The sequence below is a fragment of the Scyliorhinus torazame genome, chromosome 5 (genome assembly GCF_047496885.1).
Source record: "Scyliorhinus torazame isolate Kashiwa2021f chromosome 5, sScyTor2.1, whole genome shotgun sequence".
Lineage (NCBI taxonomy): Eukaryota > Metazoa > Chordata > Chondrichthyes > Carcharhiniformes > Scyliorhinidae > Scyliorhinus > Scyliorhinus torazame.
This window is the reverse complement of record NC_092711.1, coordinates 101,557,986-101,578,477: the sequence shown is the minus strand read 5'-3', so window position 1 is coordinate 101,578,477 and position 20,492 is coordinate 101,557,986. Positions and strand designations below refer to the sequence as shown.

The window sequence follows — 20,492 nt, the reverse complement described above, 5'->3', positions numbered from 1 at the left end:
GCATCATTTATTTCCAAAGATGGCATCTGGAGCATGGCGACTCTCTGCGAGCTCCCTCCCTCTGTCCCTTTTCTTTTATCTCCTATCAGCGTTCTGACCTACTAAAACTATTTTCCTCTTATATAATTCCGCACTGTAACCAATCACTGTTTTGTCGATGTACCATTTGTCATTGTTCCTTGTTGATTATTCTTGTGTCTACTATGTACATGCACTGTACTTTCCTCGGCCGCAGAAAAATACTTTTCACTGTACTTCGGTACAAGTGACAATAAATCACATCAAATCAAAATCATATATCTACAATGGAAATTTCAGGAGGGTCAATAATATGGAATATATATTCCAGCCATTAAATTGCTTTCCCCACTATCCAGTGTTACCATTTTGGATGCAGATGGAAAACCAGTTACATAGATGTTTGTCAGCCAAAATTGTAAATGGATAAAGTCTATATCCGGACTAGTTGAGTAAAAATCTGCACTGTACAAGATCAGTATTAGCTGCCTTATATTAGTATGGTATTCAAACATTTGATTACGTTGTCAACATAACTGCTACTTAAATATATGAATAGGATGGGAATAGAAGGATACGGACCCAGGAAGTGTAGAAGATTGTAGTTTAGTCGGGCAGTATGGTCGGCACGGGCTTGGAGGGCCGAAGGGCCTGTTCCTGTGCTGTACATTTCTTTGTTCTTTGTCTTTGTTCTTTGTGACGGTTTCTTTAGTTAATTCTCCGAATGGTTCAAACCACTACTTTATTAACGCTGAAATTATGGCACAAAAGAAAGGGTGCAATAGGTCCATATCTACCTTGTTTAGAGGCTTGAGATTTTACATATTTAAACAGTAATGGGAATACTTAGATTCTGCTGGCCTGTAAGTTTTAACTAGCGCGGTATCAGTGTCTATCCTATACCCAAACTTCCTCCAGTAACAATATAAAAAGCTGACAAAAACCATCTACGGATGGCATCAAATCAATTAAAGGAGCATTTACGCATCCTGTGTTTGTAAAATGAAAAGAACATTCAGCATGGAATAGTTTTATTTCCATCTACTTGACTTCAATTTTACAAAACCAGAGAAGAACAACAGCTCCAAATGCATCACTTTCATCTTTTATTTAGAAATTGTATGAGCAAATTGTTCACCATGACCAAGGTGAGAAATGGTGGTTTAATTGCTGGCTGTGCACGCTTCCATCTTTGGTTTTTGGCATAAACAATCGGCAAACATTCCCAGTCAGGTCGAGCAGATTTGATTCTGAGCACAGTTCCCTGCAATGGCCCATACTTCTCACACCGAGCAACAATCTGTACCTTATAAATAAATGTTTAAGCACATGGTTGCTGCATCACTTGCTGAACCAGGAATGAAGCATAATTTTGGCTTCAAGTTCTGACTTGCTGTTGGGTACATTAAAGTAAACTTTAAAGTCTCCCGGCCAGCCAGCAAATGCTATAATCAAATTCATGACGCATCTATTTATGTTCCAATCACATCCTGTTAAATCACCTAACAAAAACAGCACTGTAATGTAATCGCTGAAAGCTGCATCCTGTTGTGCTATTGACATTACTTTCACTATTTCTGATACCACTCAACCTTATTGCATGCATTAGATAGGTTATTGTCAACAATTCGCTTGACTGTCAGCAGACTGGATAACGTGTGAATCTCTTCCCACTCATGGGGCAGGTTAATGGCCTCTCCCCAGTGTGAATTCGCTTCGTGTGTCAGCAAGCTGGATGACTGTGTGAATCTCTTCCCACACTGGCAGCAGCTGAACGGCCTCTCCCCAGTATGAACTTGCTTGTGTGTCAGCAGGCTGGATGACTGAGTGAATGTCTTCCCACATTGGGAGCATGTGAACAGCCTCTTCCCAGTGTGAGTTCGCTGGTGTACAGTGAGGTCAGATGATGTCTTGAACCCAGTCCCACAGTAAGAGCACCTGCTCATAAAACCATCCCTTGCATGTTCCACTCCAAGGGACGCACTGTCTGAACTTGTCTGACATCCAGTACTGGAGGAGCAGAAATTTCCTCTTTAAATATTAAGATTCCGTCCCCTCTGCAAATTCCACTCCCTCGCCACTAACTCCATCCTTGTCCCTGCCAAATGTCTGAGGCAGAAGCAGCCTGTTCACAACCCTCGTGAAATATTTCACCCCTGTTGAGCTTCCAAACACATATCCACATCATCACCAAGATCACCTATTTCCACCTCAGCAACACTGCCTGACTCCGCCTTAGTGTCTTTTTATCTGCTACAGAAACCATCATTCATTCTTTTACCTCTCGACCAAATTTTTCTAACACACTCCCAGTCAGCCTCCAATGTTAAACAACCCCCTCCATCCAATCCTAAACTCTGCTGCCCATGTGTTTACTCACAAGTCTTGTTTACCCATCCCCTGTGCTCACTGATCTACAAATGATTCCCTTTCAGAAGCACCGAAAGTTGAAATTTCTCAATTCTTCTATTGTGATAGTTGTGATCATCCTGATCTCTGTAATCTCCCCCCCCCCCCCCCCCCCCCCCCATCACCACCTCTTGGAGATCTCTGCCCTCATTAATTCCGGCCAGTACAGCATTCCTTATTTTTCTGACGCTGCACCATTACTGGTCTTTTATCATTTGACTGGGCCACAAGCTCTGAAATTTCCTCTTTAAAACTCTGCGACTCCCTGACTCACTTTCCTCTATTAAGATTCTCCTCAAAGCTAATATCTCCTGTGGCTCAGTGTCAATTGTTATTTTGTAACGTTTCTCTGAAAAGTCTGAAAGTTTTATTCTGGTCAAGGCACAATACAAATACGAATTATTGTCATTATATCATTGTTCTGCCTTATAAATACTCAGAGTGAAACAGTTTGATGGACATTCTGACACGAAGAAACATTTTTAAAAATTTGCCCCCATCAATGATGGCGACTGCGCCTGCGCTCCGCTGCTACTGCCCCAAGAAAGATGGCGGGTGCGCATGTGCACTGCTGCGAGTACCCAATTTAAAAGGCGAGTGCGCATGCGCATTGCTGCCAGTGCGCAACTAAGATGGCGGCCGCTGAGTCCTGTCAGAAAGCTGCAGCCCCCGCTCAGGTCACCGGGGCCCGGTAGGTTATTTCTCCGGGTTTCGTGATGAATTATAGTTGTGTGGTGCCAGACCCTGCAGAAAAGCAGCTGCTTCCGTGTCACGTGGTCTCTCCCTTCTCCCCCCCCCCCCCCCCAATAGATCTCTGATTAATGAGGATGTCCAGGGTTATGGGGGACGGGCAGATAAATGGAGAGAAAGCTGAGATGAGGCGTTTCTGTCCTGTACTGACTGTGATAAAATGTGTTCAATGTTTTCACAGGATATGAGATGAGGAGGAATTACAGACAGAAATCTCAAACGTCACGTCTCGCTCTGACAGTCACTGGTTTCCTTGGAACCTGAATATCATCGGCCTTTGAATCTAGAAGGAGAAATGTTTGCCTGAACTCTCAGCTTCTAAAGATTTCAAACATCAGTGTGACTGGAGAAGCACCGAGATACACACAACACGCACACCCGAGTGAGAGTGTTCTAGTGAACTGACTGGAAAGTTCTTTAACCAGTTACACAGCCTGAATAAACATAACATTCACAGCGGGGAGAGACCATACCTGTGTTGTGTCTGTGGAAGAGGCTTCAACTGATTGTCCAGCCTGGAAAGACACGAGGAGACCCAAAACATGGAGAAACCGTGGAAATGTGGGGACTGTGGGAAGGGATTCCGAGCCCCATCAGAGCTGGAAACCCATCGACGCAGTCACACTGGGGAGAGGCCGTTCTCCTGCTCCCAGTGTGGGAAAGGATTTACTGAAATATACAGCCTGCAGTCACACCAGCGAGTTCACAGTGCAGAGAGGCCATTCACCTGCTCTCAGTGTGGGAAAGGATTTTGTGATTCATCTAGCCTTTTGAGACACCAGCGAATTCACACTGGGGAGAGGCCATTCACTTGCTCTCAGTGTGGGAAAGGATTCAATCAATTATCCACTCTACAGAAACACCAGCGAGTTCACACCGGGGAGAGGCTGTTCTCCTGCTCCCAGTGTGGGAAAGGATTTACTGAAGTATGCAGCTTGCAGTCACACCAGCGAGTTCACACCGGGGAGAGGCCATTCACCTGCTCTCAGTGTGGGAAAGGATTTTGTGACTCATCCCGCCTATTGAGACACCAGCGAATTCACACCGGGGAGAGGCCATTTGCCTGCTCTCAATGTGGGAAAGGATTTACTCAATTATCCCACCTGCAGAAACACCAGCGAGTTCACACTGGGGAGAGGCCATTCACCTGCTCTCAGTGTGGGAAGGGATTCATTCAGTTATCTCACCTGCAGTCACACCAGCGAGTTCACACTGGGGAGAGGCCATTCACCTGCTCTCAGTGTGGGAAAGGATTTTGTGATTCATCTAGCCTTTTGAGACACCAGCGAATTCACACTGGGGAGAGGCCATTCACTTGCTCTCAGTGTGGGAAAGGATTCAATCAATTATCCACTCTACAGAAACACCAGCGAGTTCACACCGGGGAGAGGCTGTTCTCCTGCTCCCAGTGTGGGAAAGGATTTACTGAAGTATGCAGCTTGCAGTCACACCAGCGAGTTCACACCGGGGAGAGGCCATTCACCTGCTCTCAGTGTGGGAAAGGATTTTGTGACTCATCCCGCCTATTGAGACACCAGCGAATTCACACCGGGGAGAGGCCATTTGCCTGCTCTCAATGTGGGAAAGGATTTACTCAATTATCCCACCTGCAGAAACACCAGCGAGTTCACACTGGGGAGAGGCCATTCACCTGCTCTCAGTGTGGGAAGGGATTCATTCAGTTATCCCACCTGCAGTCACACCAGCGAGTTCACACCGGAGAGAGGCCATTCACCTGCTCCCAGTGTGGAAAAGGATTTTGTGATTCATCTCGTCTATTGCGACACCAGCTAATTCACACCAGGGAGAGGCCGTTCATCTGCTCTCAGTGTGGGAAAGGATTTACTGAACAATGCAGTTTGCAGAAACACCAGCGAGTTCACACTGGTGAGAGGCCATTCACGTGCTCTCAGTGTGGGACGGGATTCACTCAATTATCTCACCTTCGGAGACACCAGCGAATTCACACTGGGGAGAGGCCATTCACCTCTCAGTGTGGGAAGGGATTTACTCGGTTATCTCACCTGCGGAGACACCAGCGAGTTCACACTGGGGAGAGGCTGCTCTCAGTGTGGGAAGGGATTCACTCGGTTATCCACCCTGCGGAGATATCAGCGAGTTCACACTGGGGAGATGCCGTCCACCTCTCAATGTGAGACGGGATTGCATGATTCATCGCACCTGCTGTGACACCAACAATTTCACAATTGATTACAGGGGTTGGATTCTGCTGTTATTGTTTCTGCTCTACATCCAGGACTGCATTTTGTTCATTCTGACAGGTGGTCAGTGGGGATCGTCGGAGGGTTTCTTTCTGCTGGACTGACCGGTCTCACCACTTTGCCTCCAGTGGGCTGATGCACTTTGAGCCTTGTTGCTAATACTTGGCTTCAAATTGCACAAGGATCACAGAGTGAAAGGGTGTTTGGAAGTTTGAAGGTATTTAGTTTCCATTTCTGTTTCAAACCCCTCAAAGCATGCCACGTTGCCATGGAGATGGGCCCTGATGGTTACATGGTTCTTTTGTTTAATTTATCTGGGTGTTCCTCACAGAAGAAACCTATCAGGATATGAGGGGCAAGTTGTCTGAGGTGGACTGGGAAACTGATTGGTACAGGGAATACCTAATATTTAAGGAATTATTACATATTTACGAGAGGGTCGGTTAGCTCAGTTGGCTGTACGACTGGTTTGTGATGCAGAGCAAGGCCAACAGTGAGGATTCAACTCCCGTACTGGCTGGGGTTATTCATGAAGGCCCCACCTTCTCAAACAGGCCCCTTGCCTGAGGTGTGCTGACCCTCGGGTTAAATCGCCTCCAGTCAGCTCTCTCTCTGTCAAAGGGGAGGGCAGCCTATGGTCCTCTGGGATTTTTGCGACTTTTATTTCACATTATTATGGGCCAGGGTTTAGAGAATACCAAAGTTTGTTTTTCCTCTGGAAGGTAACTCAACAATTTATCCCAATTTTTAAGAACATCCTCATTTTACAATTTAATTTGAGGGATGTCAAATTCAAAGTCATCTGGATTTGGTTTGTCACTTTGAGTTAGAATCATTAAAACCTCCTCCAGTTTCTCTCCTTCCGTTTCAAAGTACCTGTTAAGCATATTCACATGACACACTCGGGGAGTTTTCCTTTCTGGCATTTTTACCACATAATTCACCTCACTTACTTTCCTTGCAATCTCATCAGGTCCACAAAACTTTGCTTTTAAAGGTTCACCGACCATTGATAACAATACTAAAACTTTGTCTCCACTGGCAAAACTACAAACCTTTGCTTTCTTGTCCGCTACCGTTTCATCACATTTTGTGCAACTTTTAAATGTTGTCTCGCCAATTCCCCTGCTCTATTTAATCATTCCCGAAAGTTTGACACGTAATCCAATAATGTAAGTTCCGACTGCTCAATCACCAATTTTTCCTCAATCACTTGAAGTGGTCCTTTTACCTCATGACCAAAAATTAGTTCAAAAGGACTGAATTTGGTTGACTCATTAGGTGCATCCCTAATTGGAAACAGTACGAATGGAATTCCTTTATCCCAATCCTCTGGATAATCGTGACAATAAGGCCTCAACATTGTCTTTAATGTCTGATGCCACCTTTCTAACGCTCCCGTGATTCTGGATGGTATGCAGTTGATTTAAATTGTTTTATTCCTAAGCTATCCATAACTTCTTTGAACAACCTTTAGGTAAAATTTGGTCCTTGATTCGATTGTATTTCTGTGGGTAGTCCATATCTAGTAAAGAATTTAAGTAACTCCTCCACAATCTTTCTAGCTGTAATATTTCTGTTGTAACTCCACCAATTTTCCTGAAATAAAAATATCCGCCTCAACCTCCACCTGTTGTTGTTCTTTTCCAACCATCTGATCAAAAGTCGTTTCTGATAATTGAACTTTGACTTTATCTTCACTCTTTGATGTCTCCCCTTGTCTTAACCTGTGACTTTGCGACCTCGTTACTCCTGAAAAATCCCAGGATATTCGTCCTTCAATACTTCAGTTGTCTGATTTTCCACTGGCTTATTAACCACAGTGGGCATCACTTCCACATGCGATCCAGCTATATCATTACCCAAGATAAACTGTATTCCTGGACAAGATAGTTTCTCTGTTGCTCTTACTACCACTTCACCACTCTTCACTGGACTTTCCAACCTTACCTTATATAATGGAACACTACTACTCTCACCCTGAATTCCACATATTACCACCTTTTCTGTCAGTATTCTTCCCAAACTACATAACTCCTCATCTCTTACTATTAAAGATTGACTAGCTCCCGTATCTCTCAAAATTGTGACTTCTTTACCTGCTCCTCCTGGTGCACATGAGCAAACTTTACCCATACAAGTAAATTCTTTAAAGAGATCTGGCACCTTCTTATCAATCAACTCTTGATCAGCCTGTACAATCTTTTGCACCTCCTTCGCTTCACTTGGGCTTTCCTTTACCACTTTAAGAAACCCCACTGTCTTATCCTGTTTTACCACATCAGCTTTTCTTCAACCACCAACACTGTGACTTTACATGGCCTAGTTTATTACAGTGAAAACATTTGAAACTTTTCATTTCTCTTCCACCCTCTTGGATTTCTTTTTTATTCTGAGGTACACTCTCATTATATCCAATCAGATCTCCTTTCCCTCTACCACTTGAGTATTTCTTTTTCCCCCAGTTTCTGTCCCTCACAGGCTGAAACTAATGTTGGAAACCAAGCTTTGATTTATGAACTAATTCATAATCATCTGCCATTTCTGCTGCTAACCTCACAGTTTTAACCCTCTGCTCTTCCACATGAGTTCTCACTACATCAGGAATTGGATTTTTAAACTCTTCCAAAACAATAATTTCTCTGAAGCTTCATACGTTTGGTCTATTTTCATCCACCTATCAAAATTACTCTGTTTGATCCTTTCAAACTCCACGTACGTTTGACCAGGTTCTTTCCTTAAATTTCTAATCCTATGTCTGTAGGCTTTAGGCACTAGTTCATATGGACCTAAGATGGATGTTTTCACCTCCTCATACGTCCCAGATATCTCCTCTGATAGTGATGCAAACACTTCACTAGCCCTACCTACCAGCTTTGTTTGAATCAGTAATAACCACATCTCCTGAGGCCATTTCATTTGTTTAGCCATGTTCTCAAATGAAATAGGCTTCTACCTCCTTCTCATCAAATATTGGTAATGCTTGGACATATCTAAATAGTTCCCCACCAAGCCTTTGACTACGATGCTCTTTCTCTTTATCCTCATCACTATCCTCCAACTGTATGTTTCCCTTTATATCCGTCAATTTTAACTGCCTGTCATGTTTCATGGCCATTTTCTGAAGTCCAAAGTCCCTCTCTTTTTCCCTTTCCTCTCTTTTTCTTTTTGTTTTTGTTCTGCTGGGGCTATTCTTTCTTTGTTTTTTTTCTTCTCTCTCCTTTTCTTTTTCCTTGATCTGTGTCTCCCTTTCTCTCTTTTTCTCTCATTTTGTATTCAAGCTGCTTTAATTCTTTTTCATGTTCAAGTTGCTTGATTTGTAACTGAATTTTTGCCATTTCTACTGAGACTGGATCTCAGGCAATTTTAAATGCTCACCTAGCGCCGTAAGTACCTCTTCTTTCCGTGTGCTGTCAGGTAACGCTAACCAATGTTTTTGCCAAATCTAAAAATCTTTTTTTAGTCTCTGTTCGAAACGTATTGTGTGTGACCTTCTCCAGCCCCAACAATGTCCGATCCTCTGAAAGAGTTATTGTCCGCAACACACTCCCTACTTAAACTGGAGTTCCACACCAGAAAAGCAAGCACAAATATGCTCACTCCTCACTGTCTTTGAGTTCACTAAGCCAACCCAATCACGAAAGATAGACTTTTATCCCGGACTAACCCCCAATTTATTATGGGCCAGGGTTTAGAGAACACCAAAGTATACCATGGAGTTCACCTGACCCACAACTTTAAATAGATTTTGGTTATGGGGAGCACAAGGGCCCACTTTACAGGTGTGATGCAACAGAGAGCTAAAGTATGTTTGAAACAAAACAATGTTTATTCTATGAATCCAGTTAACATTTTATAAACACACAGTAAACAGTTTATCAACTACCAATCCTGATCCCCCCCAAAAAAAGATACAGTATTCTATAGATAACCCTTGATAACTTTTCAAACAACATCCACAAGTTAAATCCTTTTAAAATAAAGACAGCAGGTTTAAATTCTCTACAAAAACAGGTATTACTTTGAAATGAGCAAGTGATCTTTAGTTTGCAGAGAGAGATCATAACATCTTGGTGTGAATGCAGCTCTTCACCTCTGAAAACGAAACCAAAAACACACTGCAGCTGCCAGCTCAAAAACAAAAGTGAAAGACAGACAGCCCAGCTCCACCCACTCACTGACATCACTGCAGCTATTTGATAAACACCCATTTCTTAAAGGTACATCTACCTGACAACATGTATACAACAAATATAGATTCCTTTAAGGAACAAAAATCCAACAGGAAAAGTAATGTAACTGTGGAGAACAAGAAAAGTTAATGATTCCATGAGATCCATTAGAATTCAGCAAAGAAGGACCAAGAAACTGATGAGAGCAAACTGGCGAGAGACATAAAAAACCGACTGGAAAAGCTTCGACAGGAATGTGAAAAGGAAAAGATTAGCAAAGACCAATGTGGGTCCATTCCAGGCAGAGACAGGAGAGTTTGTAATGGGGAGTAAGGAAATGGCAGAGAAACTGAACAATGTGTGTCTGTCTTCACAGAGGAAGATACAGAAATTGTCCCCAAAACACCAGAGAACCAAGGGACTGGCAGAGATTAGTATTGGTGAAAAAGTAGTACTGGAGAAATTAATGGGGTTGAAAGTTAATAAAACCCCAAAAGCTGATGATCCACAACCCAGAGTGTTGAACGAGGTGGCTGTAGAGATCTCTATTCCTCATTCTAAATTCTCCTGACTCTATCGGGAATGGACAAACCTTTGTCTGAGCCAAATGTTTACAATCCATTTTTATGTATTTTGCCAGTTCACATTCTATTCTGTGGCCACCTAAAATGGTGTCCAGAAAGGCATGCTGGGAAAGGTTTTATGGACAAGCAGGCTGCAGAACAGATCAAAAACGTTGCAACAATAGGTTTTGCAGACTTCAAAAGATTTTACAGGTTGATGCAAATAACATAAGCAAATGGCCATCTCCAGGCCATCCCAGGAACAATAGAATCGTCCTGTCATTCACGCTTCTTTACCAGACACAGCGGCACCTAAATTCCTTATTTGGAAAGCCTACATGCCCCGAACACTTCCAGGCATGGTCACTGAGTGCCCACCCCAAAATTGACACGGCAGCCCCTGATTGGATTTGATCGATCAGGCTGATTGATCCCTGATCAATTGATTGACAAAAGACCAAGGGGTCCACCAACGGGGACGAAATTCAAGCAGCTTTAAAAGGTTCTGCACAACTTTAGAATCCCTCTGCAGCAGTAACCAACAACTGTGATTTCCACTGGTCGACGGAGTAGACCATCACCCGACCACCTGATGGAAGACCAGAGCCAGGGACAGACCAGACCAAGGACTGAACATTGAGGACTACAAGATTCGAGATACAGATAAAGGTCAATATCTGTCTGAGACTTGCCAGTCACTATGAATTAAGTTCAGGTCTTGTGCATAATAGCTTTGTAGTTTGAATTGTGTGTGTGTGTGTGATCGAATAACAGTAACAAATGTGTGATAGTGAATAAATATTGAATCATTGTATGAAACATCGTCACAGGGGTGCTGGAGGGGAGGCTAGTGGCGTTGGTAAGTGTATATGGTCACATTGGGACGATGTAGGATTCGCAAAGAAGGTGTGTAGAGCCATCCCCAACTTGGATGCACACAAACGGATGGGGGGGGGGGGGAGAAGGTGGACTGGAACCTGTAGCAGGAGCCAAGGTTGGACAGGTCACGCTGCGCTCGCAGGTTCCGTCAGTGGGGGGGGGGGGGGGGGGGCGGGGGGAGGTGCTGGCTGGGCTAATGGTGGAAACAGGAGGGGTGGACCCATGGAGGTTTCTGCACCGAGGGAGCGGGAGTACTCGTTTTTCTCAGCAGTTCATAATGTGTACTCGCGGATTACTTTTTCATGGTGGGGAAGGTGCTGCTGGCTGGGGTTAAGGGGGCGGATTGCAACATCAGATCATGCTCTACATTGGGTGGATATGGTACTGGAGAAGGGGGTGGTACAGGAACCAGGGTGGAAGTTAGATGTGGGACTGTTGGGGGACCAAGGGGTCTGTGACAAAATTGAAAAAGTAATCGAGGAATATGTAGGTTTTAGTTGCATGGGTGAGGTGTCAAAGGTGGTTGTTTGGGAGGCTCTAAAGACGGTGGGAGGGATGAGGTGATCTCGTTCAAGGCTAGGCAAGACAAATATGAGAGGTTGGAGCGTCAGAGGGTAATAGATATGCTGGAGGTAGATAGGAGGTATGCAAAAGATAGGGAGCCAGCGAAGTTGGAAAAGAGGAAGGAACTTCAGTCGAGCTTTGACCAACTAGCTACCAGCAAGGCGGTATGCCAATTGGGGCGAGCAAGGGATGCAGTTTACGAGCATGGAGAGAAGGTGGGGCGCATGTTGGTGGGTCAGCTCCGGAGGGAGGCTGCAGCAAGGGAAATAGTCCAGGTGTGGGACAGGGCAGGGAAGTTGGTGGTAGCTCCAAATCAGATTAACAAGGTCTCAGGAATTTTCTGAGAGGTTGTACAGGTCTCAGTCCCCTGGGGGAGGCCAGGAGTTGTAGGAATTTCTAGATGAGCTGGAGTACCCGAGGTTAGGGGAGGGGGACAGGGCGACATTAGAAGGGGCGATAGTGGAGCAGGAGATAAAAGATGCGATTGGGAGGATGCAGTCGGGGAGGTGACAGGGTCGAATTGGTTTCCGGTGGAATATTATTAAAAAAATTCAAAGATAAGCTGGTACTACTGATGGTGCGGATGTTTGAGAAGGCGATAGGGAAGAGGGTGTTAACACAAACTTTTGGGCAGGCACTGACTTCCCTGTTGCTTAAAAGAGATAAGGATCCGACGGAGTGTGGGTCGTATAGGCCCATATCACTTTTAAACGTGGCGCAAAGATATTGGCGAAGGTACTGGCAGGTAGGCTGTAGGAGTGCCTCCCGAAGGTGATAGGTGAAGATCAGATGGGGTTTGTGAGAGGGAGGCAGCTCTTTTCGAACATTAGGAGGGTATTGAACGTGATTATGGCATCAAGGAATCAAAGGTGGTTGTTGCAGTGGATGCCGAGAAAGTGTTTGACCGGGTAGAATGGGGGTACTTGATGGCAGTTCTGGAGTGGTTTGGGTTTGGACCAAGATTTGTGGACTGGGTAAAGCTACTGTATAAGGAGCCAAGGGCGAGTGTCCGCATAAATAACATCAGCTCAGAATACTTTTCTCTCCATCGTGGGACGAGGCAGGGATGTCTATGTCCCCCCTGCTTCTTGCATTCGCGATTGAGTCACTGGCCATCGCGTTAAGAGGTTTGAGGGTATTGACAGGGATAGTGTGGGGTGAGTGGGGGGGGGGATATAGCATAGGGTGTTCTTATATGCCGATGACTTATATGTGTCAGAACCGAGTGTGCCAACAGGGGGAATATTGGAGCTGCTTCGGGTGTTTGGGTCTTTCTCGGGATACAAATTAAATCTAGACAAGAGTGAGTATTTTGTGGTGTCTCGGCCGGTCGGTGGGGGGGGGGGGGGCTGCCATTCCATAAGGCAGGGACTCACTTTAGATACCTGGGGGTGCAGGTTGCTTAGGATATGGGGGGGGGGCACCATAGCTACAACATTTATAGTTTAGTGGGGAGGGTGAAAGCCGATCTGGCAAGGTGGGATGGTCTCCCTTTGTCACTGGCGGGTTGGGTACAGGTGGTTAAAATGAACGTGCTGCCACGATTTTTGTTTATTTTCCAATGCCTGCCGATTTTACTCCCAAATGCATTTTTTAGAGAGATTGAAGGGTAGTTTACCTCGTTCATATGGGGACGAAATGTGGCCAGAATTAGAAAGGTGCTATGACAGAGAGGAAGACAGGCAGGGGGTTTGGGTCTTCCGAACCTGATGAATTATGGAGAATATGGAGAAGGTACGGAGCTGGGTCAGAGGGGTTGACTCCCAGTGGGTCAGAATGGAGGAAAGTTTGTGTCAGGGGTCGAGATTGAAGGCGCTAGCAACATCACCGCTCCCGACGGCCCCGGGGAAATACTCAGGGAGTCCGGTAGTAATAGCTTTGTTGAGAATTTGGAGGCAGTTTCGCCAGCACTTTGGGTTGGGGACAGGGTCAAGTGAAATGCCGATTCGGGGAACCATAGATTTGAGCCAGGGAAGTGGGATGTAAATTTTCAGGTATCGGAGGTGAAAGGAATGAGGAGACTAAAAGATTTGTTTCTTGGGAATCGGTTTGCAGGATTGAAGGAGTCTGTCTCTGCAAAGATCTGTAGAGGGGGTAGTATTGAGGAAGCAAGGGGGCTGCAGAAGGATTTGGACAAGCTGGGAGAGTGGGCAATGAAGTGGCAAACAAAATACAATGTGGAAAAGTGTGAGGTTATGCACTTTGAAAGGAGGAATTTAGGCATAGACTATTTTCTAAATGGGGAAATGCTTAGGAAATCAGAAGCACAAAGGGACTTGGGACTCCTTGTTCACGATTCTCTTAAGGTTAACATGCAGGTTCAGTCAGCAGTAAAGAAGGCAAATGGAATTTTTATTTTTAACAAACAATTTTATTGAGGTATTTTAGGCATATAGAAAAAGTGACATTGTACAGTACAAAAAAAAAGTCAAGACACAAATTAAACATAGTGCAAACCACGGCTCTGTTCACGCAAGGACCTGCCTCAATATCCCTCTACTCTACTCTATCCTAGCCCCACCCCGCTCCACTGCTGACGCTTACTGCGAAGAAGTCAATAAATGGCTGCCACCTTCGGATGACCCCTAATAGCGAACCTCTCACGGCGAACTTGACTTTCTCTAGGCCAAGAAAGCTCGCCATGTCCGATAGCCATACCTCAGCCCTCGGGGGCTTTGAGTCCCTCCATGCTAACAGTATTCGTCGCTGGGCTACCAGGGAAGCAAAGGCCAGAACTTCAGCCTCTCTTTCTTCCTGGACTCCCGGGTCCTCCGAAACCCCAAAGATTGTCACCTTAGGGCTCATTACCACCCCAGTTTTCAATACCCGGGACATGACATCTGCAAATCCCTGCCTATACCCCGAGTTTAGGGCACAACCAGAACATGTGTACATGGTTAGTTGGCCCTCCGGCGCATCTAGCACACTTGCCTCCAGCCCAAAGAATTTGCTCATACGGGCCACTGTCATGTGGGCCCGGTGCATGACCTTAAACTGGATCAGGCTGAGCCTGGCGCATGTTGCGGTCGTGTTTACTCTGCTCAGGGCTTCTGCCCAGATACCGTCCTCCATCTCCTCCCCCCCGAACTCCTCTTCCCACTTAAGCTTCAAGTCCTCGGTCTGCGTATCCTCAGCTCCCATTAGTTCCTTGTAGACGTCTGAGACTCTACCCTCTCCCACCTCTCCCCTAGAAACTACCCTGTCCTGCCTCCCCTTCGGCGAGAGACATGGGAAGCATGACACCAATCTGCGTACAAAATCCCACAACTGTAAGTATCTAAATTTGTTCCCCCTCGCCAGCCGAAACCTCTCCAGCGCCCTCATGCTCGGAAACTGCAGGTCTACCCAGTGCAGAGCATGGTCCGATATGGCAATTATTGAATATTCTGCCCTCACCATTCCGGCCAGCAGGTCCCTACTCACAACAAAATAGTCAATTCTGAAATACACCTTGTGGACGTGGGAGTAGTATGAGAACTCCCTCGCCATCGGCCCGCTAAATCTCCATGGATCTGCTCCCTCCGTTTGCTCCATGAACCCTCTCAGTTCCTTCAGAATATCCAATCACCTAACAGCACGTCTTTCGGGACATGTGGGAGGAAACCGGAGGAAACCCACGCAGACACGGGGAGAACGTGCAGACCCCACAGAGACAGTGACTCAGGCCGGGAATCGAACCTGGGACCCTGGCGCTATGAAGCAACGGTGCTAACCACTGTGCTACCGTGAACGTGTCCAGGGAATGTTGAAATAATGAGCTTCACATTGGTAAATAGTCGAATCCTGAGTAAAGGAGAGAATTTTTTAAATCTGGAAAAGATAAACATAACAATGAATAGTCAGTATGAATTTAAAATGGTAAAATCTTGTCTGACCAAAGTTATGTGTTTTGCTGCTTGTGCGAGTGCTGCTTATCATTAGGTGTCAGCAACCTTCCTCTTCAAGCAATGTGGTTCCTGACAATCCCATTGAGTGATTTGAATGGTATGATTAGAGTCAGACAGTTTTTTCAGGAGTGAAAAATGCGCTTTAACCCATTATAATATAATAATAATAATCGCTTATTGTCATGAGTAGGCTTCAAAGAAGTTACTGTGAAAAGCCCCTGGTTGCCACATTCCGGTGCCTGTTCGGGAGGCCGGTATGGGCCTTCATGTGTGTCCACATCAAGCACCTATTTACTCTAATCCCATTTTCCAGCACTTAGTCCGTAGCCTTCCATGCTACAGCATTTTAAGTGCTCATCTAAATACTTCTTAAAATGTTGTGAAGTTTACATTCTCTACCACACTTTCAGGCAGTGAATTCCAGATTCCCACCGACCTCTGTGTGAAAATGTTTTTCTTCGCATCTCCTGTAAACTTCCTGCCATTACCTGAAATCTATGCCCCTGCTTATTGACCCCTCCGGTAAGGGGAAAGTTTATTTTCCCGGCCCACTGGTTATTGACCCCTCCGCTAAGCTAAGGGGAAAGTTTCCTTTCTAGGCCCACTGGTTATTTACCCCTCGGCTAAGGGGAAAGGTTCCATCCTGTCCACCACATCTATTCACCACTAATTCACTCGATAATTTTATACACATCAATCAGGTGCCTCTCAGACTTCTCTGCTCCTAAGAAAACCCCAGACTATCCAGTTTCTTTTGTTAGCTGGAATACTCCAGCCCAGGCCATCCTGGTAAATCTCCTCTGCATCCTCTCGAGTGCAATCACTTCCTTCCAGAACTGCACACACTACTCCAGCTGTGGTCTAACCAGCATTTTATTCAGCTCCATCAGGGCGGCAAGGTAGCACAGTGGTTAGCAGTCGCTTCACAGCTCCAGGGTCCCAGGTTCGATTCCCGGCTTGGGTCACTGTCGGTGTGGAGTCTGCACGTTCTCCCCATGTCTGCGTGGGTTTCCTCCGGGTGCTCCGGTTTCGTCCCATAGTCCAAAGACGTGCAGGTTAGATGGATATTTAAAGATTTAATCACCTGCTAATGCTCGCATTCCAAGCATTGTCTGGCATCTTTGAATTTGTCTATATATATGTTTCTGGAATATACCTCTTCATTCACCTATGGATATGCCCACCAAGGTCCCTCTGATCCTCTGTAGTTCTTTGGGTCCTACCATTAATTGTTTATTCCCTTGCCTTGTTTGCAGATTCTTTATCCAGCGTGAAACCGCAGGCTGACCGTGTGCTCTGTAAAACCTGACATTCCACAGGCCCCACTTTCCTGGAACAACATGAAGAATCCCTTCATTTCCCCTCATCTGTTTAAAACCACAGAAAGGTCCAGTTTCCTCCTGGAGTTTGAGACAAATCAGCTTTCAAAAAGATGCAGAGTTTCAGCCAATGAGGGAGAACCGGGCTCAGCCCCGCCCCTCATTCACTCTGATTGGTTGGAGGACCAGCCCTTTCCATTCAGTCCTCCAGCTCCGCCCCTTCTTCCTATTGGTCCGAACCTGCCGTCAATCAGTCCCCGGGCATTGTGAGCTGGAGCAAACCCTTCACAATCACTATCAGCTCTCTAGTTTGCAGCTGCGGAGCTTCTTCCTCCCTCCCGGGAACAGGCCCAGGTTAACGGGCACCATCCTGCTTCAGACACTGGAGGATGGTTCACATCAGAGGATGGGGAGGGGGGGGATAATAAATAAGAGCTTACACTTTGCACTCAAATCAATGAGGACTCTTATCTCTGGCAAGGAAGGAAACCCTGGCAGGTGGGTGGGGAGGATTCACAAACACCCGCTGGGGCCCCAAACCCCCAATAAGACCCATTGATTTTATTGTCAGTCTGCAGACAGGAGCTGGAGAACTGAACCCAGGCAGAGGAGAGGGAGGGAGAAAATTGGGAGTGGAGGAAAGAAATGGTGCAGATGGTGAGATGGGTTTGGATTTCAGCCCAGGGAGGGGGGAGTGTGTGTGGGACGGGGATTTACAGCTTTGGGGAATAAGAGAAGAAAAAATGTTGCAGAGAAACTAGAATTGAGTTTCCTGAATTTCTATCCTGGACTGACAGTGGTGACTTTTGTAAACTCCTTTTACAAGGTATTAAAAGGGGAGATTTCAAAGACTGGAAACTCAAACGGTTTTGCATAGACAGAGTGGATATTCAGAGATTTTTTTCCCAGGGTAGAGGGGTCAATTACTAGGGGGCATAGGTTTAAGGTGCGGGGGGCAAGGCTTAGAGGAGATGTACGAGGTACGTTTTTTACACCGGGTCGTGGGTGCCTGGAACTCGCTGCTGGAGGAGGTGGTGGAAGCAGGGACGATAGTGACGTTTGAGGGGCATCTTGACAAATACATGAATAGGATGGGAATAGAGGAATATGGACCCCGGAAGTGTAGAAGATTTTAGTTTAGACAGGCAGCAAGGTCAGCGCAGGCTTGGAGGGCCGAAGGGCTTGTTCCTGTGCTGTACTTTTCTTTGTTCAAACCAAATATTACAACAGCATTTGGCTAAGTTAATGGCTTCATCATTGCCTGGATATCACCAGCCTTTGAATGTGGAAGGAGAAATGTTTGCCTGTTCTACCTGTGGGAGAACATTACAAATAGCAGTGTGATTGGAAAAGGACAGAGGCACAGACACATCTGAGTGACAGTCTTCCAGTTCACTGACTGTGCAAAGTGCTTCAACCAATTACTCAGCCTGCACCATTCACATAGAGGAGGAAACATCCATATATTCTGTGTGGCCAAGGCTTCAACTGGTTGTCCGAACTGGAGAGATACAAGGACACCTGGATCATGGAGACATGGAAATGTGGAGACTGTGGAAAGGAATTCCATTATCAATGCCTGCTGGAAACCCACCGCGTATTCACAGAGGAGAGAGACCATTCACCTGCTCTGAATGTGGAAAAGGATTTACTCAATCAGCTGGCCTCATGTTACACCAGCGATATCATGCAGAAGACAAACCATTCAGCTGCACGTCCTGTGAAAAAAGGTTCAGGCATTCCTCTTCCCTCACTGCACACCAATACACTCACACTGGGGAGCGACCGCTCACCTGCTGCACTTGTGGGAAGGGATTCACTTGTTCTTCCGTCTTTACTGCACACCAGCGGATTCACACTGGGGAGAGGCCATTCACCTGCTACAAGTGTGGGAAGGGATTCACTCAGTTATCCAACCTGCTTACACACCAGCGGATTCACACTGGAGAAAGGCCATTCACCTGCTAAAAGTGTGGAAAGGTATTCGCTCAGTCATCCAATCTGTTTAGACACCAGCGGGTTCATGCTGAGAAGAGGCTGTTCACCTGTTCTGTGTGTGGGAAGGGATTCACTCAGTCAGCTGGACTCATGTTACACCAACGAATTCACTCCGAGGACAGAGCATTCAGCTGCATGTCCTGTGCAAAGAGGTTCACGTCTTCATCTAATCTCACTATACACAATTGTGTTCACACCGGGGAGAGACCATTTACCTGCTCAGTTTGCGGGAAGGGATTCACTCAATCATCCAGTCTGCTCAGACACCAGTGAAGTTACACTATGGAGAAGCTATTCAGCTGTAGTTTCATTGGAAAGACGCTCATAAAGTCATCCACCTTCAGTGCACACCAACAAATTCACAAAGGGCCGAGACCGACCATCGACGCTGTGGGAAGGGATTCACTCAGTCACGATATGAGCTGAGACATCAGCAAGTTGACAAGTGACTGCAGGGATTGGATTTTGCTGTTTATGCTGCTGTTATTCACATCCAGCATTGATGGTCTGACAATATCTGGTTTGATTCTGCTGATGTTAACAAACCCTAGAACTGGCTGCAGTTTAATATTTTCAGATGTCATTGATTCTCGGGGCTGCGATGTCCCATTTTCAAAGCAGCATCTGTGATATTCCCCTTCATTCACGAACTCTTAACAGGATCGTCCTAAATTGATGTTTGATCCAAAATCTACAATTCAGAGTTTAAAAGGTTCCACTGATTAACATCTTCAATTAGAAAGTGCTGATTAATCCTTGCTGACAATTGTTACTCACACATTCCTCACAGTAACATGTCCATTGTGAAATTACATTATCAAGGAGCATTAAACTAAACTGTGAAATATTTCAGAGGCACATCAATAAAAACTTCATCAATCAACATTGATATTGATTAAACTTGGAAGTCACTGTGTTCAATCATTTCTCACACAGCAAGATTGCACGAAACTGCAGTGTGGTGAACTCAGCCCAACGCATCACACAAGCTTGCCACCCTCCCATTGATTCTGTCTACACCTCCCGCTGCCTCAGAAAGGCAGACAGCATTGTCAGAGACCCCTCACACCCAGGGTTAGCCCTCTTCCAGACCCTTCCATCAGGCAGAAGGTACAGAAGTCTGAAGACCTGCACATCCAGATATAGGAGAAGCTTCTTCCCCACAGCTACTGACTCCTCAACGACTCTCCCTTGGACTGATCTGTTCCCTGTAAGAACACTATTCACGACGCCCTATGCTGCTCTTGTTTGGCCTTGTTCCGCACTGTAACCAATCACTATTTTGTTGATGCACCACAATGTACTCTGTCGATTATTCTTTTGTCTGCTATGTACGTACTGTGTACGTTCCCTTGGCCGCGGAAAAATACTTTTCACTGTACTTCGGTACATGTGACAATAAATATCAATCAATCAGTGACAGCAGCCAGGGTTCGGGGATCGGGCGGGGAGTGGGCCGAGATAGAGTGCTCTTTCAGAGGGTCTGTGCAGACTCAATGGGTCAAATGGCCTCCTTCTACACTGTAAAGATCCGACAGGATTCAATGGTAAAAGTGGAACCTACAGCACAGACTGGTTTGAGACACACTCAGCAGAGATGATATCTGTCATTGAAGCAAAAAGCAAAGGCGACTTGATGTACAACATAAACCCAACACCGAGAACACGGCATCATGTGAAAATAACCAAGACACTTGTGTAAAACACGGAG

General features: G+C 45.7%; 2 protein-coding genes across 2 annotated transcripts in view; one reads left to right on the top strand and one right to left on the bottom strand.

Moving 5' to 3' along the window:
- Positions 1-20,492, bottom strand: part of LOC140419227 (uncharacterized) — a 408,534-nt gene that overhangs the window by 65,425 nt on the left and 322,617 nt on the right. The window lies entirely within an intron of this gene.
- Positions 3,055-7,028, top strand: LOC140419225 (uncharacterized). The gene is given in 4 exon segments (XM_072503012.1): positions 3,055-3,118; positions 3,359-5,236; positions 5,238-5,293; positions 5,296-7,028. Coding segments are annotated over 3 exon segments (1,611 nt in total). The 5' UTR covers positions 3,055-3,118; positions 3,359-3,719; the 3' UTR covers positions 5,334-7,028.